General features: G+C 40.6%; 1 protein-coding gene and 2 non-coding genes across 3 annotated transcripts; 1 reads left to right on the top strand and 2 right to left on the bottom strand.

Moving 5' to 3' along the window:
* Positions 1-17,264: 17,264 nt before the first annotated feature.
* On the top strand, positions 17,265-17,930 carry LOC137943710 (uncharacterized). The gene has a single exon (XM_068789149.1). It carries the CDS (start codon positions 17,265-17,267, stop codon positions 17,928-17,930), a length of 666 nt encoding a protein of 221 aa, XP_068645250.1.
* Positions 17,931-23,857: 5,927 nt separating this feature from the next.
* LOC137945091 (small nucleolar RNA R71) lies at positions 23,858-23,964 on the bottom strand. Its single transcript, XR_011110909.1, has one exon. It is a non-coding gene; the product is annotated as a small nucleolar RNA R71 (small nucleolar RNA).
* Positions 23,965-24,711: 747 nt separating this feature from the next.
* On the bottom strand, positions 24,712-24,818 carry LOC137945100 (small nucleolar RNA R71). Its single transcript, XR_011110917.1, has one exon. It is a non-coding gene; the product is annotated as a small nucleolar RNA R71 (small nucleolar RNA).
* Positions 24,819-26,741: the final 1,923 nt, after the last annotated feature.

Genomic DNA, 26,741 nt, shown 5'->3' with positions numbered 1-26,741 from the left:
CTGGATTTCCTGAGCAATATTCTCCATCTCAATAAATGGAAAATCTCTCAAGTGAATCACTTCAAACTTCTTGGTGTCATCACTTGTGCTCTTGGACTCTGTTCTCAACCTGTCTTTATACAAGGCACCTTCATTGAAGATCACTTCCTTGCTCCTGATAGCCTCACGACTTTGGCCATCCCAGAAGTGATAACCAAACTTAGTACCACATAGCCAATAAAGAAACATATCTTAGATTTTGCATCAAATTTATTTCTAAGAACAGAATCAATATGAATATAAGAAACTTTCATGAAAGAAAGGTTTACCTCTTTGCCACTGCAGACCTCTTCCAGTATTTTACAATCTAATGGTGTTGAGGGGTTTCTATTGATCAAATAGGCTGCGGTGCTAATAGCCTCATAACTAAACATCTTTGGCAATCATGCATGCAATCTCATGCTCCTAGCATGATCGTTAAAAGTCCTATTCATTCTCTCAGCCACACCATTTTGTTGAGGTTTTCCAAGAATGGTCTTCTTCATCTTGATTCCATTATCAACACAGTACCGCTTGAAATCATCATATATGTATTCTCCCCCATTATATGACTACAAGAACTTCACCTTCAAATTTATCTCATTCCCAACCATTGCTCTCCATCTCTTGAAGGTATCAAATACATCACATTTTATTTCTAGGAAATAAACCCATACATTTCTACTTGCATCATCAATAAATGACACATAGTAATTAGAACCACCGAGGGAGGTGTGGAAGATGGGCCCAAGCCCACACAACCAAGGAAGGCCCACATATTCAAGTGTGTTGGAAGATGAGTCCAAGCCCATAAGACGTTGGAAGGCCCACACATCCAAGAGATGTAGAAGATGGGTTCAAGGCCCACAAGCCCATACAATGATGGCAAGATAGTAAATAAAGATTCATCTCATAGAGATGGCATTGATGTAATTAGGTTAAGTTCCAGGGCATAATTATAATATTATAGGTTCATTAATCTATAAATTAAGCTTAGGGGAAGGGTTAGGACAACAAGTCCATAACCTCTCTTCTTCCTCCATGTTTTCTCCCAATGGGTGTCCCTCTCTTTTTCTCCATGACCTAAATCCATGGAGTCCCAAAAATCAACATGGTACCAGAGCATTGATATTTAGGACTCTTAGTATGGTTAAACCCATTGTTTTTCTTTTTTATTATTAATGTTTTTTTTATAGTTGCTGGAATTCGGTTTGATTTTGTTAGTCATTTTTTTCTACCACCCGTTAAACTATGAAGCATTCTACTTCACCATTTGTTTGACAATGAGCTGATGTCATTGCTGATGGAGGAGAGCTCTCTGTTGGCTTTTTAATTGAACGAAGCGCATTGTTGTTGTTCCTTCTGCTTCATTGGAAGTTGATTGTTTATGAATATCTATCTCTAGACCCTGGTTCTCTGCTACCAGTATTTATCAATCATGGAAGCTGGTATTTGGGTCTCACTATTTCTTCTGCATCATCATGGTAATCACACTCATCGGCTTGTTAGCACTCTACGTCATAACTTCTATCCAATATGCAGCGCCAATCACTTCTGCTTTCTTGGTGAAAGAAGTGTATTGTTGGAACTGGGTTGGAACGCCAAGTGGCTCTAGATACGTGGGTTTTCTGCTATAGCAGAATGTGAGGGAATGATTACTTAGGTCAATGATCCCCGAAGGCCCAATACGGAGTTGTAGAAAAAATAAAATAAAAGAGAAGTTCTTATCTTTGTAAGTGAAACCGAACAAAACTCTAAACACAGAATTGCTTCAGCACTTTGGGTAGTCTTAACTGCATAATTTGAAGAAGTGGCAGAAGACATATTTCTGGTACCTCTCCAGTGTCTTGTGTGATGAAAAAATCTTTGATGAGTGCATCCCCAGCTCGCCCCAATATCTCTGTCATCAAGCCAGCAACCAGAAATATTTTTGTTGCTGCATCTCCTCTTCCGAGAAATCTGCTGTAAGTTATCCTCTGAATATTTTGCCAGCCAACCTTCTGCTTGCTCAAAAATTTCTCGCATCACTGGAGAAGAACATGCTTTGTTTCATCTTATCTGGCCTTATCTCCCAGAGACATTCTCGCTAGAAAAACCAGAGACATTGTTTGCGCCGATGACGAAGACTTCTCACGGCAAGGAAGTCGTTGAGAGTTCCTGCCATGATTGCCATCCTAGAATATATTTGTTGTTGTTATCTTTTTTCTCAGAAAGTCTGGTTTCCTTGTCTCTTGCTGGAATTTCTTCTCCGCTGGCAAACCGAAACTATCTCGGCCAAATTGACGGGATTTCATTCCATCACTGCATTGTTGTCCATTCCTTTTTCTCTGGCTGGTTTATGGAGTTGTTCGATGCCACAGGGAAGAAGGAATGTGTTGCCTTTCTCGACAATGATTCCGTTGCGGTTTAAGGAGTTATTGTCTCTTCACTGTTGTTTCCTTTCTCCAGCTTCTACTACGAGATCTCCTACTATGTTTGTCTCTAGTTTTCTGCTCTATTTGGAAGCATGGAGGAAGACGATGACTTGCCAAATTCATGTTTCCTAAGTTAGGAAACTATAATTGAGCACCGATTCAATGTGTTGAGGACTCAATAGCTAACCGAGTCATCCAAAGGAGGCGCACTAAGTCACTGAGTTAATTGCTTTATTTCCATATTGTTTAAATTCGTTTTTATGCATTATTTAAGTTAAATTACCGCAGGGGTAGAATTGTAACATTAAACCCTAAAACTATGTTGGCATCAACCCTACTTAGAGGGGAAGGAGAATGAGAAAAGGCAAGTCTTGAATTAGGTTAAAGAGGATTCAGATTTCTCCCTGACAAGCTCTAGGTGCAAGTTCCTTCTTGAATCTGAATTTCTTTCTTCTCTTTGATTTTTTGTTTTACCTTGCTCTTCACCGAAAACAAAGAGGGATTTCTTCCTCTTTTCCGAGCACAACAAGAGGACTTTAGCCTCTAATCCGTGCAAAACAGCAAGAGCGGATCTCTCTCTCTCTCTCTCTCTCTCTCTCTCTCTCTCTCTCTCTTTTGAGCAAACATAGAGGCTTTCAAGCCCCTATACCGAGAGCAGCAAAGGCCAGAGGTTCTTCAGCCTCTAAACCAGCGAGCAGCAGGGTTAGGGACTCATAACCTCCAATCCGTTGACTGCCCAAGTTAGAGGCCTTTCAACCCCTAACCCAGATAGCAAGTGGAAGGGTCCTAACCCCTCTCAGCCGTTGGCAGAAAGGGGCCATCCTCCTCCTGTCCGAGAGCAGCAAGGGCTTCCCAGCCCCTTACCGAGAGCAGCAACATAGCTGCAAAAGGAGACTCTTTTCCTCCTAACTGAGAGTTGCAGCTCTCTTACAACGCTGGATTCACCAATCCCACGCCGAATTAATCAATCCATGACAAGGGACCATAACAACATGGTATGGGAGCAGGGTAACATGGGGGATACATCCAGTAATCAAGAATTGATAAGCATAATCAGAGAGATGCAGGATGCACAGGCTAAACAACGGGAGAGATTGGATAGTTATGGCCCGCTATTGGAACAACTTCTTGGCATTAACTTGCAACTCCAATGACTCTCTAGCATGATGTCTAATATCATGTCAGAGAGACACACTACCCCAGACAAAATGGGGGAGAATAATTCGCACAGCCGAAGGGAGAAGCAGTTTGTCAGGCGCACCACTGTCCATGCACCGTAGCATGGAGGCACAATACTCAAGAATACAAAATTAGATTTTCCTGCATTTACTGGGTAAGTCAACCCCTTAATTAGGTTGCATAGATGTGAGGAATTGTTTTCAAATCAAGATACTAGTGACTTTGACAAGGTGGGACTAGCCGCCTTCCACATGCTAGATGAGGCACAACTATGGTTTCATCAACTAGAACTAAAAATATTAGTGCTGGATAGGGAGGAATTTAAAGATTTATGTACAATTAGATTTGGCCCTCCTGACCACAGCAACCCCTTGCGAGATTTGGTGTTGTTGAGACAAATCACGTCTGTTCAGCTATCAAAAATAGTTCCAAGCAAAATTGGCTCACTTGCTTATTTTTATCAGCATTGGCTATTCTGATGATGAAGAAAACTAAGGTGGCTCCAGAATATTATCTTCTAGGTAATTACCCTTTACCCCCCTAAATTGATATTTATTACTCCTACCATTTGAGAGTCGGTGTCCTATGGAGGGACATGGTGATGGACGAGTGTTATTACACTTCTAAGCACTGCGTATAGACCCACAACCTACAAAAGATAGGAGTGTGCCCTACATCCAACATGGGTTATGACTAGAGTATGAAGCGATGTCATATGGCTTGGAGTGATTTTACTTTTGCTTATCTTATGCCAATTGGGCCTTATAGAAGGGGCCACTAGCGTGAGGGGGAGTGTTGGAAGATATGGAGGATTGCCATTTTATACGAGAATATCCTATACATCATTTGTAGCAAGCTGGGAGTTCATGATGTTCTCTCACCCCCAGCTTGAAGTGGAGTGTTGGAAAATGGGCCCAAGCCCATGAGACCAACGAACGCCAAAACATCCAATAGATATAGAATATGGGCTCAAGGCTCATAGACCAAGGAGAAGGCCCACGAGCCCATACAATGATGGCAGGATGGTAAATAAAGAGTCATCTCATATAGATGGCATTGATGTAATTAGGTTAAGTTCCAGGGGCATAATTGTAATATTGTAGGATCATTAATCTATTAAATGGGCTTAGGGGAAGGGTTAGGACAACAAGTCCATAACCTCTCTTCTTCCTCCTGTTTTCTCCCAATCGATATCCCTCTCTTTTTCTCCATGAGCTAAATCCATGGAGTCTTGAAAATCAACAGGAAGTAACAGTTGAAGGCCCCCACACATCTGTGTGAACCAACTCCAATTTTGTTGTCTTTTGCTCCTTTCCAGCCTTAGAAAAGTTAACCCTTTTCTGCTTGCTAAAAATACAACCTTCACATAAATTGTTGTTTACATTTTTCAACCCTGGTAACTTCCCTTTGGACTAAAGCACTTTCATTCCCTTCTCACTCATGTGACCGAGCCTATAATGCCACAAATCAGAATCAGCAACTGCAGTTGTGTCTCTATAACTGAGATGTACAAAGTTCCAGTTTTAACTCCTCGTGCAACAACATAGGCTCCCTTAGTGATTTTCTAGGCAGCACCATTACAAGTCACATTATGACCTTCATCATCAAGCTGCCCTACTGAGATCTGACTACGCATAAGTTTTCGTACATGTCTCACCTTGTGAATTTTTTACATTGACCCGTTTGATATCCTCAAACTGACATTACCAATACTGACAATATCCAAAGGTTCTCCATCAGCAAGATACACATTCCCATGATCTCCCCAAAGGTTCTCCATCAGCAAGATACACATTCCCGTGATCTCCCCAAAGGTTCTCCATCAGCAAGATACTCATTCCCGTGATCTCCCCAAAGGTTCTCCATTAGCAAGATAATTCAACCATCATAGTTTCCCTTAGTTTTTTTAAAGGGTAACTTTGGAACTTTGTGTATTGCATAGTTGCCACCTTACGGTTAAATTTATTTTCCATTACTGTTTCTTTAGTTTATCATCTTGTATTTTTATCACTTCAGACCATTGCCTAAAGCCACTACCTAAAAAGTATAAGTCTGTCCAACATCTATCTTGAATCAAGTCTTTTTTTCTTCACCCAAGAGGTGATTTGTGTTTGAACTACCCTTAAAAAGTGATTAGTCACTTTGATAAGCCCTAAACTTGGGTCGTTTTTCTGCCTTTAAAATTGAGTAGAGTTTGTTTTTGACTATGAACATTTTGATTGGTTTATGGAGCTTTGTCATATGGCCAGAAGTAATTTTCTTCTCCCACATTGTGTTTTGTCCAAGTTGGCTCTATATGTCTTTTTTATGCGCCAATTGAGGGGGAGAAGTAGAATAAGAAGCGAAAGAAAGAGGTTTTCTGTTCCATGTGTTGTGGTAATTTTTATGTGGCCAAAATATTCAAGAAAGAGGGAGCACAAAATATGATGTTTTTGCATATATGAAAAAAAATTTCAACAAAAAAAATTGAAGACCAAAAATCCTTTTGATTGCAAGTTGAAGTTATAAACTCCTGCTTGAGGGAGAAGTGTTGAAGAACATATATGAAAGAGTCTTACATTACTCTCATAGTAACAAGTCTCACAAAGCCAAAATTCATATGGTGAAGTCTTATAGGAGTCTCATAGGAGGAAGTGTCTTAGAAGTCTCTCAGTTACAAGTGTTTTAGTTATGTTAGTATTCTTTATATGTTCAATTATTCAATTGTTCTAGGACTTATCTTTTAGTGTTTAACTTTAGCTGTAACTGTGAAAAAGGTAGTTTAATTGTAATTGGATTTTAGTTGTTTCTCTATAATAAATAGAGGCTCATTGTACTCAAATCACTACAAGTGAATTATTTCTCTTTTCCAGAAATGCAACACTTTGAATAGTAACAAAATAAAGTACTCACTATGTGTTTCAAATTTTGAAAGAAAATAGTCTTTGCACAAAATGAAAATTACAAAACTGGTTTTGAAAGAAAAGCAAAAGACATTGGTTAAATTAATCTAAAAGTAATTACCCATTACCATTGGATGTAGTACCTTCAATTTTTAAAGAGATTAAGGCCATATATGTGCCTTTAATACAAGAAAAACTTTTTTTCACAACAAAAGTGTCAACAACAACCTAAATTCATCAATTAAAGATATTATTAGCAAACTTTTGGTGAACAAAATCTAAATCATTTTAAGATGTGTCCATTCACCAACATTAGCACAAGTCCTAAGAATTTTGTGTTGATACATTATATATTAGATATGTTGAACTAGGTTTACTTAGTCCATAATTTTGATGATAACGAAACTTAAGCTAGTAAACTTATTATGCAATTCAAGCCTTTTAGGATGTACTGCCTTCAATTACCCCAATTACAATGCCTAACTGGCACATTCACAAAAAATTCCTTGAGCCAAAATGAGGAATGAATTATCTTGAAGAAGCGCCTATGAGGAAGAATGTAGAATTGAAGACCTAGAGTCTATGTTAGATAGAAAATCTCAAGAACTTTAGCTTTGAAATGATAGCCAATTAAATTCTAATTCCTAGGTAAAAATATTTTTTGGAGCATGAGGGCATGCAATGTTTTCTAAAACCATGTTTTTCAAGCTTATATAAATGTTTTGGGACCACTAAACCATTTAGTTATGGCTTATATCATGCTTAGATCTTAGTGGCATACACTTGCAAAATGCATGATCCATTGTTCATTTAGCTGCAAGATTAATCGTCCGGAATGCAATAGACCTTTAGCATAAAACATGATCAATCAACCTTTTTGGCATGATCAATCATATAGTGTCATGAGAGGAAGGGCTTCTAATGCTTTATCGGTGAAACCTTATGGGCATGATCAATCATGTAGAATGTTGCTAGGTTGATGTTATAAAACAGGATCATTCATCCATTATAAGTAAATCATCAAGTATCCTTCTAGGCAAGTATATAAAGCATGGTAGATCAATTATATAAAGCAAGATTGATCATCTTGTCTTTGAAAAATATTTTAAAATTTGTTGATCGATGGTATAATCAATCATAATGCCATAGGAACTAAAAAAAGCATAGTCGTTGTGGGGGACTGGTTAATCAATAAAAATGTACGATGAATTGACCTTCTTGTGTAAGTTTTTTGTATAATAATGTAAAATGACTAGTTCTGTCAAGAAACCCATAAATAGGGACCCAATCTTGTCCCTATATTGCATTGAATGAGCATTTACATTAATACCAGAGCTTTGAATATATATTTTTGAGACAAATGAAGGAAAACATCAATCTGCCCAAATCTTTCAACTCCTTATGCATTTTCTTGGCAGTCTTTGTTCCTTTAAGATCCACATACTTTATTGTACTAGAAGTTACTGTCTCCAAAAGAAGTGTAAGTTTCAACTCTTTTTTCGTGTGTCTAGTTTCTTTCTATAGGCTTTCTAAAACCTTTAATCTAGAAGGAGACAACAAGTGGAGCCAGAATCTATTTGAAAGAAAAACTCTTTAGGAGAGATTGGGATAAATTAATTGGGTTATACACTTGCCTTAAATAGAGCCGAAATCTCTTTTATAACTTTTGTTATTAGAGAAAAATATAAAATTTCTATCTAGCAATGGTTGTTGGTGTAGTGATTGCCACCAGAATAACATCAAGGACAAAAACTTTTTCCTTTTTGTAGTTGTGTGCATGTGTTTTCAATTTTGCTTCTTTGTTTACTTTTAATTGCACTCGAAGCTCTTGAAATTATAGTTTTATGTTCAATTCACCGCCCCCACAAGACACCAATGTTGTGGACTAATTAGCACAACGAGTCACACAAAGGAGAAGGAAATGACTCACTGAGTTTATTAATTTAAATTTTTTAGTTTATATTGCTTTAAGTATAATTTTTCATTAATTATGTAATGAGTAAGGACGTAGGGGCAGAATTGTCATTTTTAGCTCTAAAACACTTATGATGTCAAACCCTATTTAAATGGTAAAAAAATAGAGAAAAGGCAAGTATTGAATTAGGTTAAACAGGATTTGGAGTTCTTCTTTATGATATTTAGTGTTGGGAGGTCTCCTTGACGAGCTCCAAGGTATGATTCTCGTGATTTGAGTTTTATTTAGTCTCTCTTTGAATTCTGCTTTGTATTGAGAGTGTCCAAGGCAAAGGAAGAGGGGTTTGATTACTGTTTTCCGATTTAAAGGAGGGGATTTAGCCTCCCCCATGGTTACAGCAGCAAGAGGGACGAATTTACCTTCCATCCTAGTAAGAAAAGGGAAGTCTTGATTCCCTAATTGAGCAGCACCACTAAAAGAGATAACTTTAGCCTCTAACCGAGTAAGGGAGGGTTAGGGAGTCCTAATCTCTCCTTTGTGGGCAGCAGCAACCATTCTAGAGGGTCACTACCCTCTTGGACGTGAGCATCAAAAAGGGTTTAGCCCTTCTTGGCTAAGAACAGCAAGGGAAATCTTTTATTTACGTAGAAGATTAAGAAAAGGAAACTCCTTTTCAATCTTACCGAAAATAGCCAAGGAAAGGAGGTTCTTTTCTGCAAATTCGTGACTTAGAACCCTAATACAGTGCTGGATTCACAATTACCTCGCCGAGTTACTAGATCCATGGCTAGGGACGATAAAAACTTGGTATCAGAGTCGGGTAACCCGACGGAGAACAACGTTAATGAATTAAGGTAGTTGGTGCTCAGAGGTCAAGCAAAAACTGACAGAAAAATAGCTCAAATCATGGAGCTATTTCCTAATATCAATCTTCAAATTGAGAGACTTTCTGGGATGATGGGAAATATGACGACATGAAGGAACTCAATTCCAGAACAAATAGGAGAGGACAACTCGCATAATAGAGGGGGAGATGAGTTTGATGGGCACACTAGTTTTCTTGGCCAGCTTGGAAGCTTCAACCAGCGAGGACCCTTTGATTTTGTTGCATAAGTGCGAAAAAAAATTTCCATCAAAGAACAACAACGGATGATATGGTAAGCTTGCCCACTTTCCAATTACTTGAGGAAGCTCAACTTTGGTTTCATTAAGTTGAGTCAAATATATTAGTGCTAGATTGGGAAGAGTTAAAAGAATTATGCACTATACGATTCGTTCCTCCAGCCCACAACAACCCCTTGGGGGATTTGGTGCTATTACGGCAAACGGATCCAGTGGAACTCTATCAAAAACAGTTCCAGGAAAAATTGGCAAGAGCTAGCCGGATGGTTCGCATAGACCAGAAGGTCAATTTATTTACAGCGGGCCTTAATGAGTCATTACGGCTAGAGGTGAAGCTATATGCACCTGCTGACTTAGCTCGAGCAATGAATCTAGCTCGCGCACTGGAACTTCGACAAAAAGTTCAAAACAAGAGGCCAGCTTGGCAAGGGGACCAGAACTCTTCCACTAGCTGGCAAGGGAGGTGCAATAACAAAACTCCACTAACTCCTCAGGAAGGGCAGCAAGTCAGAAATTCTTCCAGTATTAACCTTACAACAAATACATGGCCCAGCAACCCACCCACCATTATATTCAAAAATTAACTATTGGGGAGATGGCGGAGCACAGAGCAAAGAACTTATGTTACAATTGTGATGAAATGTACATGGCGTACCATCAGTGTAAACGGTTGTTCTGGTTAGAATTAGATGAATTTCCAAAAGATATCACAGAACCACTACATATTGATATGACTAAGGAGGACCCACAAGAAATCTCTCTACATGCCATTATTGGACATAAATCTACAAAAATGATGCAAGTCCGCGCTCGAGTGATGGACCAGGACCTTGTCAGCCTAGTGGATTTAGGAAGTACACATAATTTTCTCAGTTGGACCACTGCCCAACACCTGCAACTCCAGATACTTCCACACTCGATAGCAACACTTTCAGTTGCCAAGGGAGAGAAAGTTCCTAGCTACGACGACAAAAAAAAAGTTAAGCTCTCAATCGATACGACTTTCTATCATTTTGAATTTTTTGTCATCCCTCTAGTTGGGTTCAATATGGTTTTGGATATTAAATGGCTGCAAACACTCGGCCCTATTTTATGGGATTTTACTACTTTAACTATGAGTTTTGCAATGGGCAGACAACAAGTATTATTACAGGGTAGTCATGTGGACAAGCCCCATCATATTCATACGATTCACTCACAGGACAATCCAGACAACAATATAGATAAGATTTTAGATGAGTTCTCAGATTTGTTCCAAGAGCCCTTGGGGCTGCCTCCCTTGAGGCATTATGACCATCAGATATGTTTAAAACAGGGATCCAAAGTGGTGGTTGTTCGACCTTATCGGTACCCACATCTCCAGAAAGATGAAATTGAATGACAGTGCCAAACAATGCAACAACAAGGCCTTATTCACAACAGTCGTTCCCCATTCTCATCACCAGTCCTTCTCATAAAAAACCATGATGGTACATGGCGTTTCTGTGTTGATTATCGGGAATTGAATACCCAAAAGATGAAAGATAAGTTCCCTATTCCGGTGGTGGAGGAGTTGTTAGATGAATTGAACGGGTCTCATATATTCACCAAATTGGACCAACGACTGGTATATCATCAAGTTCGCATGCACCCAGATGACATTGAAAAAACATCCTTTTGCACTCATCATGGCCACTTTGAATTTGTTGTCATGCCATTTGGGTTATCAAACGCACCATCCACATTCCAGGCATTAATGAATGAGGTATTCCGCAACTATCTTCGTAAATTTGTACTCATTTTCTTTGATGACATACTCATTTGCAGCCCATCTAGACCTCAGCATTTACGATTAGTATTTGAACTATTACATGTCCATCAATTATATATAAAGAAATCAAAATGCTCATTTGCAACATCACATGTGGTCTATCTCAGCCATATTGTTTCACATGATGGAGTCACAGTGGATTCAGAGAAAATTCAGGCTATTTTAGATTGGCCGCAATTGAAGAGTACCTCGGCTTTGCGTGGGTTCTTGGGATTGGCAGGTTATTATGGAAAATTTATCAGAAACTATGGATCGATTACTGCACCATTGACAACCTTCTCAAGAAAATGAGCAGGCTACTCAATCTTTTTCAAATCTCAAATCAGCTCTTGCATCTGCACCTGTTCTGCAACTTCCCAATTTTGACACCTCAGGTGGGGGCATTGGGGCTGTTCTACAACAACAATTGCACCCAATTGCATATTTCAGCTGCTAGCTGGCAGTACGACATCACAAATTTCCCGCATATGAACGTTAGTTAATAGGGTTGGCCAAAGTTGTACAGCATTGGTGCCCGTATTTATGGGGTCGTGCATTTCTTTTCCGACCGATCATTACAACCTTAAATATTTGTTGGAGTAGCGCCTCACGGGTTCTCCTCAACAACACTGGATAAGTAAATTATTAGGATCCTCACGAGCCATGGATCTTGTTACCCTCCTCTCTTCTCTTCCTTCCATTACTTGCTTGACTTTGAGGTAGATTGATGGAGTGATGAGGAAGAATTTTGGAAAGGGGAGTTGGGGAAAAATCGGGGAGAGCTTGAAGGAGCTCTCGACCTGTTAACTAAATTACTCTAGGCTAAATTATAACTCAATTGCTAACTTTCATTAACCTAGCCATACAATTCAGACCCTTGGGTCAATGGTTCAAGCCAAATAAATTCTAAATCAAACCAAACCAAAATCAATTACATGAAAATTGAAAACCACATTAAGTAATTCCTACGCCTGCTGGTAACTCGTGATGCTATTGAGTCCATAACATCACCCTCCTCCTGGAGAAAGAGCTTGTCCTCAAGCTCGAAGGAAGGGTACAAAATTCGAAATGCTGATAATGGCTCCCATGTCGTGTCATTGGGGTCTGCATCTGCCCACTGGACGAGAATTTCCCAATCGCCTTGAATGTGGCATGCTTTCAATACCTGAGTTGGAGTAGAAAGGACTCTGCCTTCATGGAGTGGTGGCAGAGGTGTGTGCAGTAAGGGTGAGTCGCCCTGGAATGGCTTTAGTTGGGATACATGAAATACATTAGGTATCTTTGCCTCGGTTGGTAGCTACAAGCGGTAGGCCACGGGCCAATTTGGTCCAACACCTAAAATGGACCATAATATTTTGGAGAAAGCTTATGGCGCTTGGAGGCAGTTAGGGACAGCTGGCGGTAGTGTTGAAGCTTTAACCACACATAATCTCCGGGGGAATAATAGACCTCACGGTGCTTCTTATCATAATAGAGCTTCATAGAGTGCTGGACTTCATAAATTGTTGGGATTCGACTTCACGGTGGAATATTGCATTGGTAGGCTAAACAAGGCAGCCGATCCCTTATCCTGATGTTTGGAGACCCCGCCACTTCTCTATGCTATCAACCAGCCTCGTTATATCTTGTTAGACTTGGTAATGAAGGAACATGGCAGCAATCCGGTTCTTCTTGATTTGCTCAAAAAATCACAGAGGGGGCCATGGACTCGAGATGGACCATTCAGAACTCTCTTATTTATTATCTCTTGCTCTTATATATCCTACACAATTCATATTTTGTTTCTGCCATCATTTCAGCATACCATGATAGTACTCATGAAGGTATCCAGAAAACCTTGCATCACATTCGAGCGGATTTTTATTGGCAGGGTATGAAAACCTCTATTGCAACATATGTATCATCTTGTCAGGTTTGTCAACATAACAAGGCCGATCACTTAAGTCCAGCGGGTCTTCTGCAGCCTTTGGCACTTCCTACACAGGTAAGAGCCGATATTTCTATGGACTTCGTCGAAGGTCTTCCACTATCTTCCAGCAAGTCGATATTATTTGTGGTGGTGGATCGATTCACTAAGTATGCTCACTTCATACCTTTGGCTCACCCATATACAGCATTCAGAGTGGCACAAATATTTCTAAAGCATATTGTTTGTTTACATGGTATTCCAGAATTGATTGTCAATGATCGGGATGCGGTTTTTACCAGCACCTTTTGGCATGAACTGCTTCACCTCTGCGGCACCAAGTTGAAATTCTCATCAGCATATCATCCTCAAACAGATGGACAAATAGAGGTCGTGAACCGCACTGTGGAAATGTACCTTCGATATTTTGTGGGAGACGTGCTAAAACTTGGGTGCAATGGCTATCGTGGGCGGAATATTGTTACAACACTTCCTTCCACACAACATTACAATCTACTCCCTTCAGCATTCTATATGGCAGAGATCTACCTTGGCTGTTATCGTATACTCGGGGATCCACCCGCGTGGACTCTATCGATCATGCACTCATGGAATGGGACCAGGTGTTACAGAATATTTCGGATCGCCTCCGCAAAGCACAAGTTCGTATGAAGGACTTCTATGACAAGGGACACAAGGATATCAAATACAAGGAAGGTGATTATGTCTAGTTACGACTCCATCAATACCGTCAACAATCACTAGCTGGCCAACAACGTCATAAACTCTTCCCAAAATACTTTGGGCCTTGCACTATTATTCAACATATCGGGCCAGTAGCTTATCAATTGCAAATTCCTGCAACAGCTAAACTGCATGATGTGATCCATGTGTCTTTACTTAAACCCTTTAAGGGTCCACCTCTGTCGACAATTCCGTCTCTTCCTCCGGTGGACAATGGCCAGGTTATTCTTAATCCAGCTACGGTATTTAGGCCCCCGTCAGATTGATAACCAATGGGAGATTCTTGTACAATGGAAAGACACCAAAAAACAAGATGCGACGTGGGAGCAGCTAGCCACCTTCCAACAGGTCTACCCTTCTTATGTGTTTCAGGACAAGCTCTTTCTCCATGGTGGAGGGGGGGGGGGGGGGGGGGGGGGGGGGGGGAGGGGAGATTAGGGGAATGTTGTGGACTCAAGAGCACAATGAGTCACACAAAGGAGGAGGCAATGACTCACTGAGTTTATTAGTTTAAATTTTGTAGTTTATATTTCTTTAAGTATAATTTTTCATTAATTATGTAATGTGTAAGGATGTAGCGGTAGAATTCTCATTTTTAGCCCTAAAACACTTATGACGTCAAACCCTATTTAAAGGGTAAAGAAATAGAAAAAAGGCAAGTATTGAATTAGGTTAAAAAAGGTTTAGAGTTCTCCTTGACAAGCTCTAGGGTTGGGAGGTCTCCTTGACGAGCTCCAAGGTATGGTTCTCTTGATTTGAGCTTTATTTCTTCTCTCTTTGAATTCTGCTTTGCATTGAGAGTGTCCAAGGCAAAGGAAGAGGGGTTTGATTACTGTTTTCCGAGTTCAATGAGGGGATTTAGCCTCCTCCACGGTTACAGCAGCAAGAGGTACGAATTTACCTTCCATCCTATCAAGAAAAGGGAAGTCTTGATTCCCTAATCAAGCAGCACCACTAAAAGAGGCAGCTTTAGCTTCTAACCGAGTAAGGGAGGGTTAGGGAGTCCTAATCTCTCCTTCATGGGCAGCAGAAACCATTCTAGAGGGTCACTACCCTCTTGGACGTGAGCAGAAAAAAGGGTTTAGCCCTTCTTGGCCAAGAACAGCAAGAGAAGTCTTTTATTTACTTAGAATATTAAGAAAAGGAAACTCCTTTTCAATCCTGTCGAGAACAGCCAAGCAAAGGAGGTTCTTTTCTGCAAATTCGTGACTCAAAACCCTAATACAGTGCTGGATTCACAATTACCTCGCCGAGTTACTAGATCCATGGCTAGGGACCATAACAGCCAACTAGGCAAACAATTAATGTCACAGCAGGCTTGAAAGAGTTGTGTTAAGATTTTCCAAATTATAACACAATTGATTTCATGACATCTCAAGAAGACATTATCTTCCAAGAGGGTCATGATCTCAATTCTACACCCATATTTTATAGTTCATAATACCAATGGTGGAAATTTAGGATGAAAATTTTCTCACAATCCATTGGGTATGAATTGTGGGAAGCAATCATAAATAGACCCTTCATCCTATTTCAAAACATAAAATGAAAGACTACACCTAAACTAGTATTTGATTGGAATGATTCATACATTGCAAAGATAGATGACAATGGAAAGGTCATGGAACTATTGCTTAGTTCCTCAAGTAATGAGATGGTAGATTCTTTTTCTTCTTGTAAATATGCAAAGGATTTATAGAAAAACTCAAATCAAACTTTTTTAGAAACTCAAAATATTGTCTCACTCTCTGTGCACTTAATTTTGAGATAATGTAGACAATGAAAAATGTATATGCTCGTGATTTGTTGGAGAAATTGTCTTAGATAGAGATGAGACATTTGAGAGTAATAATTTTAAGGAAATGGATAAAAAATAATTATTGTTGCTACTAGGTTAATCCATATCCTCCTTTAAAATAAAATAAAAATAAAATAAGAAGTTAAGCCGACATCCATATCCTCCCTTATGTTGAGGAATGCAGCCATTATCCGTACAAAAGGGTATGAAATTTTCCCAACATATATTCCTTGGCATTATTAGAGGGAAGTACTTATAATTTGTGACTAAATTGAGTTGAGACCATGACATTGAAGGATTTAAATAGGCAAAAAATTTCAGATCTATAATTAAATAGAAAAAACCATGTTACTAAAATAAATTCATCAATAAAAATAAAAAAGTACCTAATGTGATAAACATTTGAAATACTCAAAAGGTCCCCATACATCAAAATGGACCAAAGAAAAAAGAGCAACACCTTTAACTTCAGCTTCAGGAGAATAAGTAGTTCAGTGGTGTTTACTTAATTCACACACCTCACAATTTAAGCAGAAAATAGACTTTAAATAAGGAAACAGGTGTTGAAGTGATGACAATGATGGATACCCTAATCTGTTGTGTCATTGAGAAATAGAAGCCGTAGTAACTTGAAGCAAATTGAAGCCTCTACCAATAACCTATTTCGTCCCTAGATCTTGAAAAACACAAGAAGAAGGAGAAAAAGTGATAGAAGGATTAAATATTTGGTTAACTAGCTTACAGATGTTGAATTTAGGACCCCTTTATTGAAGTCTCGAGCAATGTGAGAGAGGAAAAAAAAGAGAGAGAGAGAGTTCTCGGGTAGAGAGGAGATAAGAGAGAAAAAAAGAAAAAGAGTTTAGGCTAGAGAGGAAGTCTTCATGAGAGAGAAGTGAATAACGACTTCACTTTCTTATTATTAATCCGAGTACAAGTACCTCTATTTATAGTAGAGGAAAGTAGTATGTTATAGACTCCATAGCACCCCGAGTTATCAACAGGTGTAGGTATTAAATTATCTCCCTTTCCATGTATGTTAAATTTGGTTTGGTTTGGTTTGGATGTAATTTGGCGTGAACCAATTGACCCATGGGTCTAAGTTGTATTTTCATCCCCAAACATATTTATTGGGATGGAAAAGCAGAATGAAGGCAAGCATTGGTAAATTAATTTTAGCCAAGTCAGATTCTGCCTCGGAGGTCCAAGTCGGATTCTCCCTCAGCGGTTTAGATTGAGCTTCCTTCAAAGCTCAATCCATTCCATTCTAATTCCACCATTACACGTTCAAAGAACAGGAGTTCTCTACCAGCGTCAACAGTCAATCTGGAGGGAAGAGAGGGAAGAAGGGTGACGAGATCCATGGCCTAGGAAGATCCCAACATCTTGGTATCAAACAGGTACACCCTTGGGGATTCCACTTCCCCCGAGGATTTGCATCAACTTATTGATGCAAATCGTCAAAGATCAGATGCAGGTATTGATGATCTTCACACTTCAATGGAGACCATGAATACGACACTAGAGCTCATTCTCCGGCAACTTGATGAAGGTGGGGGTCGAGGACCACCGCCGCCAGCAGCCTATTCTCTACCGACCGAGCTCCACCAGCCACCACCACCTCCTCCACCACTGTTGCGCCACCCCCATCCACCTATGGCACCTCACACCCTGAGACCAAATTCGGTTCCCAAGTATGTGAAACTACACTTTCCGGCATTTGATGGGTCTAAGGACCCCATGATATGGTTACACAAATGTGACCAATTCTTTTACCATAAAAAAACATCGACGGATGACCGGGTCCAGTTGGCCGCATACCATATGCTCGATGAAGTGCTCCTATGGTTCCAACAATTCCGAAATGAACATTTGGTTCAGGATTGGGAGACATTTAGACAATCTTTCATGATAAGGTTTGGTCCTCCAGCCAGTAGCAATCCGTTAGGCAAATTGATAAATTTTAAACAGACAGGCCCACTTGATGTGTACCAAACGACCTTCCAGGAACGTTTGGCCAGAGCTAGTAATTTTGTCAGGCCCTCCCAGAATGTTCAAATCTTTACTACTGGATTGACTAAGGCTCTGCATCTAGAGGTTGAATTACATGGCCCTAGAGATTTGGACCACGCTATGAATCTGGCCAGAACAATTGATACTAAATAGCGTGTTCTAAAGGAATCCTAATAAAAAAACCAGCTTGGCCAAGCAGGACAAATACCACTGCGCCATCACCCTATTCAGGGCCTCCACGTACAGGTCCTACTTTAGCCCAGCATGCAGAGAGTTCTTCCTCCACACCACCAGCCCCTTACATAAAAAAATTAAATAGACAAGAGAAGGAACAGAGGAGGGCCAAAGGCCTTTGTTTTAATTGTGATGACCAGTATGTCCAGGGTCACATATGCAAAAAATTGTTCAGTGTAATTCTCTATGCGGATTCTGAGGACATACTACCCGAGGAGGACATTGTTGAGACAGACCAAGAGGCCCCAACTATTTCACTCCATGCCATGACTGGCCTGCACAGTTCCAACACAATGCAAGTTCGGGCACAGTTGCACCTTCTACAGTTACTAGCCTTAGTTGACTCGGGCAGCACGCATAACTTCATCAGTTAGCCTGCAGCAGAACAACTTGGGTTAGTCATCCAGAAGAATACATGCCTCTCAGTTTCAGTAACCAATGGGGCCAAAATTGCCACTGTGGGTATCTCTAAAGCCACCCTCTTTTCTATTGAGGGTCACTCTTGATTTTTCGATTTCTTGGTGATTCTTCTGGCAGGATTTGATTTGGTACTTGGAGTTAAATGGCTGCAAATGTTGGGGCCTATTTTATGGGATTTTCAGGCCTTGACCATGACCTTCATAGAGGCCTAGCGCCAGATAACCTTGCATGGCACACATGCTACTGTGCCCAGCACACTTCAAGCTGTTCAGGTCCAGAGCACCGAGCTCTATAAGTTATCTCAATAACTTACAGACTTTGAAGATTTATTTCAGGCACCTTCTGCTCTTCCGCCTATTCGCCACTGTGATCACCGCATCAGATTGCACATGGGGACTGAACCTGTGGTGGTTCGGCCTTACCATTACCCCCACTTACAGAAGGATGAAATTGAGCGCCAGTGCCAAAATATGGTTATCCAGGGAATTATTCAGCCCAACAGGTCTCCTTTCTCATCCCTGGTGTTACTGGTAAAAAATCATGACAAGTCGCGGAGGTTTTGTGTGGACTACAGGCAGCTCAATGCTCATACAATCAAAGACAAATTTCCCATTCCAGTGGTGGAGCTGTTAGATGAGTTACATGGCACCACTATATTTACCAAGTTAGACTTGAAGTCAGGTTATCATCAGATTTGAGTTCATCCTTCAGATGTGGAGAAGACCGCGTTCTGCACGCACCATGGTCATTTCGAGTTCCTCATCATGCCCTTTGGTCTCTCCAATGCGCCATCCACATTCCAGGCCCACATGAATGAGGTATTTAGCTCTCTCTTGTGGAAATATGTTCTTTTCTTTATGATATATTGGTGTATAGAAAACACTGGGACGAGCACCTTCAACACCTTCACTAGGTATTTACTCTTCTCTGCTCCCATCATTTGGTTTTAAACAAGTCCAAATGTTCTATGGGTACCTCCGAGGTGGCATACTTGGGCCACGTTATTTCAGCAGTTGGGGGTGAAGGTTGACCAAAGCAAGATTCAGGCCGTCACAGACTGGCCTCCTCCCACCTCCATCAGCATTAAGGGGAGTTTTGGGCCTCGATGGGTATTATAGAAAATTTATCTGCAGGTAATGCCAGATTGCAGCGCCGCTCCACAATCTACTCAAGAAAAATGCTTTCACCTAGTCCGAGACAACGGAACATTCCTTTCAGCAGTTGAAGGAATCATTATCTTCAACACTAGTTTTGCAGCTCCCAGATTTTGATGAGTTATTTGTAGTGGAATGTGATGCTTCAAGCGGCGATATAGGTGCAGTGTTACAGCAACAAGGCCACCCGATCACTTATTTCAGTCGACAGCTTGGCCAACACCATCACAAACTAGCGGCTTATGAAAGGGAATTAATCATTTTAGCTAAACCAATCTAGCATTGGCGACCATATCTCTGGGGGCGCCCATTTCTTATTCGAACCGATCATTGCAGCTTGAAGTATCTTCTTGAGCAACGTCTCACCACCTCCCCTCAGCAACACTGGTTGAGTAAGCTAATGGGGTTTGACTTTACAGTTGAGTATAAACCTGGAAGTTTGAATGTGGGGGCCAATGCCTTGCTCGTCGGGACATTCCAGAGCCTCACTTACATGCTATCAGTTAGCTCAGAGTTCTTTTGCTAGATTCTATACAGGAAGAGACACATCAGCATCCGAAACTCATTGCATTATATCATGATATTCAGCAGGGGACATCGGATATGCATTGGACGATCCAGGATTGTCTTATCTTGTTCAAGAATAGGATTTTTCTGCACCACACCTCGCCACTTATTCCTAGTATCTTAGCCTCTTTCCATGACAGTACACATGAGGCCAGACAGAAAACATATTTCCACCTTAGTAGAGATTTTTATTGGAAAGGTATGAAAAGCAGTGTAAAAAATTATGAGGAGATTTGTCAACGGAACAAAAACAAATCATTAAGTCTAGCGTGGTTGCTCCAACCACTTCAGCTACCATCACTGGTATGGTCAAATATTTCCATGGACTTCATTGATGGTCTTCCCCCCTCTTCCGCTAAATCCGTGATATTTGTTGTGGTTGACTGCTTCTCCAAGTATGGCCATTTCCTCCCTTTGGTGCATCCCTACACAGTCGCTCACGTGGCTCAGATCTTCATGGATAACATTGTCCGGTTACATGGGATGCCTGCATCCATTACCAGTGATAGGGACGCCATATTTACCAGTACGTTCTGGAAATAACTATTCAAGCTGCAAGGCACAAAATTGGCGTTCTCTTCCGCCTACCATCCGTAGACTAATGGACAGATCGAGGTAGTTAACAGGACGATTGAGATGTATCTTCGTTGTTTTGTGGGTGACTCACCTACAAGGTGGGTTAAGTGGCTGGTATGGGTAGAGTTCTGTTATAATACATCATACCACAGCGCCCTCCGCACTACTCCATTCAAGGTAGTATATGGCAGAGATCCTTCTCGACTTTTGTCATATGAACCAGGTATATCCATGGTCGCCACCTTGGACCAGGCTTGAGCAGAAAGGGACGCCATGCTCAGTGAGGTGTGCACTCATCTCCAGGAGTCCCAACATGTAATGAAACTATATTATGATAAGAAGCACCGGGAAGTGTTCTTCTCTCCTGGAGATTATGTGTGGCTACATCTCCAACATTACAGGCAGCTTTCACTGACTGCCCAAATGTCACAAACCCTCCCCGAAATATTATGGTCGCTTTCAGGTGCTGGACCACATTGGCACAGCCACCTACCACTTGCAGCTTCCACCAGAAGCCAATATCCACAATGTGTTTCATGTCTCCCAATTGAAGGCCTTCCATGGAGACTCCCCATTGCTACACACGCCTCTGCCACCGCTACATGAAGGTCGGGTCTTTTCTACTTCAGTGCAGGTGTTGCAGGCTCGCCGCATTCAGAGCGATTGGGAGGTTCTAGTGCAATGGGCTGATGTTGACCCCAGTGACACTACATGGGAGCCCTTAGTTGCTTTCAGGGCTCTCCACCCCTCTTTCGAGCTTGAGGACAAGCTCTTTCTCCAAGAGGGGGGGTGATGTTATGGACTCCATAGCATCCCGAGTTATCAACAAGCGTAAGAATTAAATTATTTCCCTTTCCATGTATGTTAAATTTTGTTTGGTTTGGTTTGGATGTAATTTGGCATGAACCAATTGACCCATGGGTCTAAGTTGTATTTTCGACCCCAAACATATTTATTGGGACGGAAAAGCTGAATGAAGGTAAGCATTGGGTAAATTAATTTTATCCAGGTCGGATTCTCCCTCAGAGGTCTAGCTTGAGCTTCCTTAAAAGCTCAATCCATTCCATTCCGATTCCACCATTACACGTTCAAAGAACAAGAGTTCTCTTCCAGCGTCAACAATCAATCTGGAGGAGGGAAGAGAGGAAAGAAGGGTGACGAGATCCATGGCCTGGGAAGATCCCAACATAGTAGAGCTCAAGTACAATTAAACTACCATTCTCCTAATTACATCCAAACTATTACTCTTAAACATAAATCTATCATAATAAAATAGCTCAGCATAATTAGAAGACTAACATAACTCAAACTAAAACTCTTTTATGAGGACGAGATCATATGATAAAGATGTCTGCTCGTGGTTATCATTATGGGTCCCACTTGATCTTCTAACTCATGTGATAAAGATACCAGCTCGTGGTTATCTTTTTGGGTCCCACTTGATCTTCAAATCTTCCAACTCATTCTAGCTCGTGATTCACATCTTCCAACTCATGCCAGCTCATGTGATGACTCATATGATAAAGATGTCATCTCACATTCTCATGGTGACCAGCTCATGCAACCATGGTGGGTTCCACAATGTAATACTCCCCCTCAAGTTGGGGGTGAGAAAATATCATAAACTCCCAGCTTGCTGCAGATGGTGGACAAGATCTTTTGAGTGACTTGTTTGGTGAGAATGTTTGCAACTTGGTTTTGTGAAGATATATGTTTGAGAGATAATATGCTGGTTTAGAAATTTTTTCATATGAAATGGCAGTCTACTTCATTGTGTTTTTTTATCTCATGGAAGATTGGATTTGATGTGATATGTATTGTTGCCTGATTATCACAATATAGATCCATAGGAGCTTCTTTATAGATTCCCAGTTTAGTGAGAAGGAATTTGGTCCATAGAAGCTCACTAACTGTGTGTGCCATGGCTCTGAATTCTACTTCTGCACTAGACCTTGCAAAAACATTCTACTTCTTCCTTTTCCATGTAACCAAGTGCCCTCCAACCATTGTACAATATCCCGAAGTAGATTTTTTGTCATCCGAGGATCCAACCTAGTCTACATCTGAGAATCCTTCTATGTTGAAGTGACCATGGTTCTTATAGAGAAGCCCTCTTCCTAGAGCTCCTTTCAAATATCGCAATAGGCACGTAGCACAGTAAAATCCAGAGTTGACGTTTCCTGTTGTGCAAGTAGTTAACCAGATGATTGCTTGATAGTTTAGGATATAATTAGTGTTTAGTTCAGATTAATTCATCATATTTGGTTAGGCTAGTTGACTGAAGAATACACAAAATTCAGTCCTCCCTGTGGATATAACCCTCGCTTCCCGCTAGATTACATGAATGATTCATACACTTGCGAGGTATAAAAGCCTATGTAATTAAATTTCACATCAAGTTTTTTGGCGTCGTTGCCGGGGAGGCACGTATTAAGTGTATTTCTTTGTTCTCAATGGTCTTAGGTTAGATTTATTTTTATTTTATTTTATCTTATTTTTTGGTTTCATAATTTTATCTTGGTGATTTTGTATGGAATTATTTTTATTTCTTCTAGTGAGTTCGTATTTTCAGTAGTGAGTTTGTTACCTTAATTTGATAGTTCGTTTTGTTTCTTTTTGTGTTTTTATGCACGGGGCTGCTCCCTAAGTGAACCATTAGCTCCCTTTGTTGAAGAAGTAGAACATATTTGTAGGAAAACACCAGAAGTCAAGTTAGGAGCTACCATGGCCAATCAGGGTGAACCATTACAGTTACCTGCAGCCGGTGACCGTAGAGCCCTGAGGGATTATTCTATCCCATCCCACTTCACATCACCTTCTTGCATTATATTGCCACCCACTATTGCCGCCAGTTATGAGTTGAAACTAGGTGTGATCCAACTCCTCCCTACATTCTATGGGTTGGAGAAGGAGGACCCTTATTACCACATCAAGGAATTCTTAAATATCCGTGCGACTTTCAAATTCCAGAATTTCTCAGATGATTCTATCTGGTTAAGACTTTTTCCATTTTCACTTAAGGATAAGGCCAAGTCTTGGCTTAATTCCTTGGAGGTGGGCAGCATTACTTCATGGGACACATTAGTCACAAAATTTTTATCCAAGTATTTTCCCATTCAGAGAACTACAGCCCTCAGGAGAGAAATCTCCAACTTTATGCAGTAGGAGGGTGAACACTTTTATGAGGCTTGGGAGAAATGGAAGGATTTGATCCGTAGGTGTCCGCATCATGGGTTTGAGAAATGGCATTTAGTGCAATACTTTTATCAACAGAATATGGCACATATTAAGTGTATTTCTTTGTTCTCCATGGTCTTAGGTTAGATTTATTTTTATTTTATTTTATTTTATTTTTTGCTTTCATAATTTTATCTTGGTGATTTTGTATGGAATTATTTTTATTTCTTCTAGTTAGTTCGTATTTTCAGTAGTGAGTTTGTTAGCTTAATTTGATAGTTCGTTTTGTTTCTTTTTGTGTTTTTATGCACGGGTGCCGCTCCTTAGGTGAACAATTAGCTCCCTTTGTTGAAGAAGTAGAACATATTTGTAGGAAAACACCAGAAGTCAAGTTAGGAGCTACCATGGCCAAAGGGGAACCATTACAGTTACCTACAGCCGGTGATCATAGAGCCTTGAGGGATTATTCTATCCCATCCCACTTCACATCACCTTCTTGCATTATATTGCCACCCACTACTACCGCCAGTTATGAGTTGAAACCGGGTGTGATCCAACTCCTCCCTACATTCTATAGGTTGGAGAAGGAGGACCCTTATTACCACATCAAGGAATTCTTAGATATCTGTGCAACTTTCAAATTCTATAATTTCTCAGATGACTCTATTCGGTTAAGACTTTTTCCATTTTTACTTAAGGATAAGGCCAAGTCTTGGCTTAATTCCTTGGAGGTGGGCAGCATTACTTCATGGGACACATTAGTCACAAAATTTTTATCCAAGTACTTTCCCATTCAGAAAACTACAACCCTCAGGAGAGAAATCTCCAACTTTATGCAGTAGGAGGGTGAACACTTTTATGAGGCTTGGGAGAAATGGAAGGATTTGATCCATAGGTGTTTGCATCATGGGTTTGATAAATGACATTTAGTGTAATACTTTTATCAAGGTCTTACACCCAGGTTAGATCCATGGTCGATGCAACGAGTGGTGGGATTTTGATGGGTAAGAGTTCTTGCAACGTAGGTTAAATCCCAATATGCTGGAGGTTGTGAGAGAAGAAGTCATCAGGTTGCTTGTGACAGGAATCATTTACCCTATTTTCGATAGCACCTGGGTGAGTCCAATTCAAGTTGTCCCTAAGAAAGGGGGGATAATGATAATGAAAAATGAGAGTGGTGAATTGATTCCCACAAGAACTACCACCAAGTGGCGTGTCTGCATTGACTATAGCAAACTTAATTCCGCCACTAGGAAGGATCACTTCCCACTACCTTTCATTGATCAGGTGCTAGAGCGATTGGCCGGCCATAATTTTTATTGCTTCTTAGATGGATACTCCGGCTACAATCAAATTCCCATTGCTCCAGAAGACCAGGAAAAGACCACATTCACATGTCCGTTTGGCACCTATGCTTACAGACACATGCCTTTTGGTTTATGTAATGCGCCCGCCACTTTCCAACTGTGCATGATGAGTATCTTTTCTGACATGATTGGTGACATTTTAGAGGTCTTTATGGATGACTTTTCTGTGTTTGGCTCTAGTTTTGATACATGTCTGCACAATCTTTCACTCGTATTGTCCCGTTGCATTAAGTCCTATTTAGTCTTGAATTGGGAGAAATGCCACTTCATGGTAAAAGAAGGAATTGTTTTAGGACATGTAGTGTCTGAGCGGGGTGTAGAAGTGGACAAAGCCAAGGTTGACCTAATTGCCAATCTACCACCACCTACCTATGTGAAGGGGGTGCGTTCTTTCCTTGCCCATGTTGGGTTCTATAGGCGCTTCATTAAGGACTTTAGCAAAATTTCTCGTCCTTTGACGAATTTGCTTGCTCAAGATGTTGCTTTTGCCTTTGATGATGCTTGTATTCATGCTTTTGAGACACTGAAGAAATGTTTGTCCACTGCACCCATTGTCCAACCCCCTACTTGGTCTTTGCCTTTTGAGTTGATGTGTGATGCCTCTGATTATGCATTGGGGGCTGTTTTGGGGCAAAAGACGGATAAAATTCCCTGTGTCATTCAGTATGCTAGCCGCACTCTTCATGATGCTCAATTGAATTACACTACCACTAAGAAAGAGTTGCTAGCTGTTGTGTTTGCGTTGAACAAATTCAGATCATATCTGTTAGGGTCAAAGGTTATAGTGTTCACTGATCATTCTGCTTTGAAGTACTTATTATCCATCAAGGACACTAAACCTCGCTTGATTAGATGGATTTTGCAATTGCAAGAATTTGACCTTGAGATTCGAGATAAGAAGGGTTGTGAGAATGTTGTTGCTGATCATCTATCTAGGATTTGTGTAGCACCTCAGGAAGGATTCCTTCCTTTAAATGATTCCTTCCCTGATGAACAACTTCTCCAAGTATCCCAGTTGCCTTGGTTTGCTGACATAGTCAACTATCTTGTAACTCATAAGATTCCTGATTATTGGAGTAAACAAGATCGGTTGAAATTTTTTTCCCACATCAAACATTTTTTAAAGAATTCGTAGGTGTCCGCATCATGGGTTTAATAAATGGCATTTAGTGCAATACTTTTATCAAGGTCTTACACCCCAGGTTAGATCCATGGTCGATGCAACGAGTGGTGGGAGTTTGATGGGTAAGAGTGCTAGTGAGGCGTGGGACTTCTTTGAAACGTTGAGTGATCAATCTCAGCAATGGGGTTGGTCATTTAATGTTGATAAGAGATCCCACAAAGCCAAAAGAGGGGGTCTCTACGAGGTTAGTGAAACACCCATGCTCATGGCCAAGATTGAGGGGTTGACTAGAAAAATTGATGCCCTTATGGTGTCCAAGAGTTCACCTGCTCCTAACCCATCTACT

Source organism: Aristolochia californica, unplaced genomic scaffold, assembly GCF_029961685.1.
Source record: "Aristolochia californica isolate CCGP_79_NKW_82.1479 unplaced genomic scaffold, dmAriCali1.0.hap1 SCAF_11, whole genome shotgun sequence".
Lineage (NCBI taxonomy): Eukaryota > Viridiplantae > Streptophyta > Magnoliopsida > Piperales > Aristolochiaceae > Aristolochia > Aristolochia californica.
Note: the sequence above shows the minus strand (reverse complement) of the source record. Positions and strands in the feature narration are given on the sequence as shown.

Excerpts from the sequence above, each read along its gene's own strand:
- LOC137943710 (XM_068789149.1), top strand. The coding sequence starts at position 17,265 with ATGGAGACCATGAATACGACACTAGAGCTCATTCTCCGGCAACTTGAT.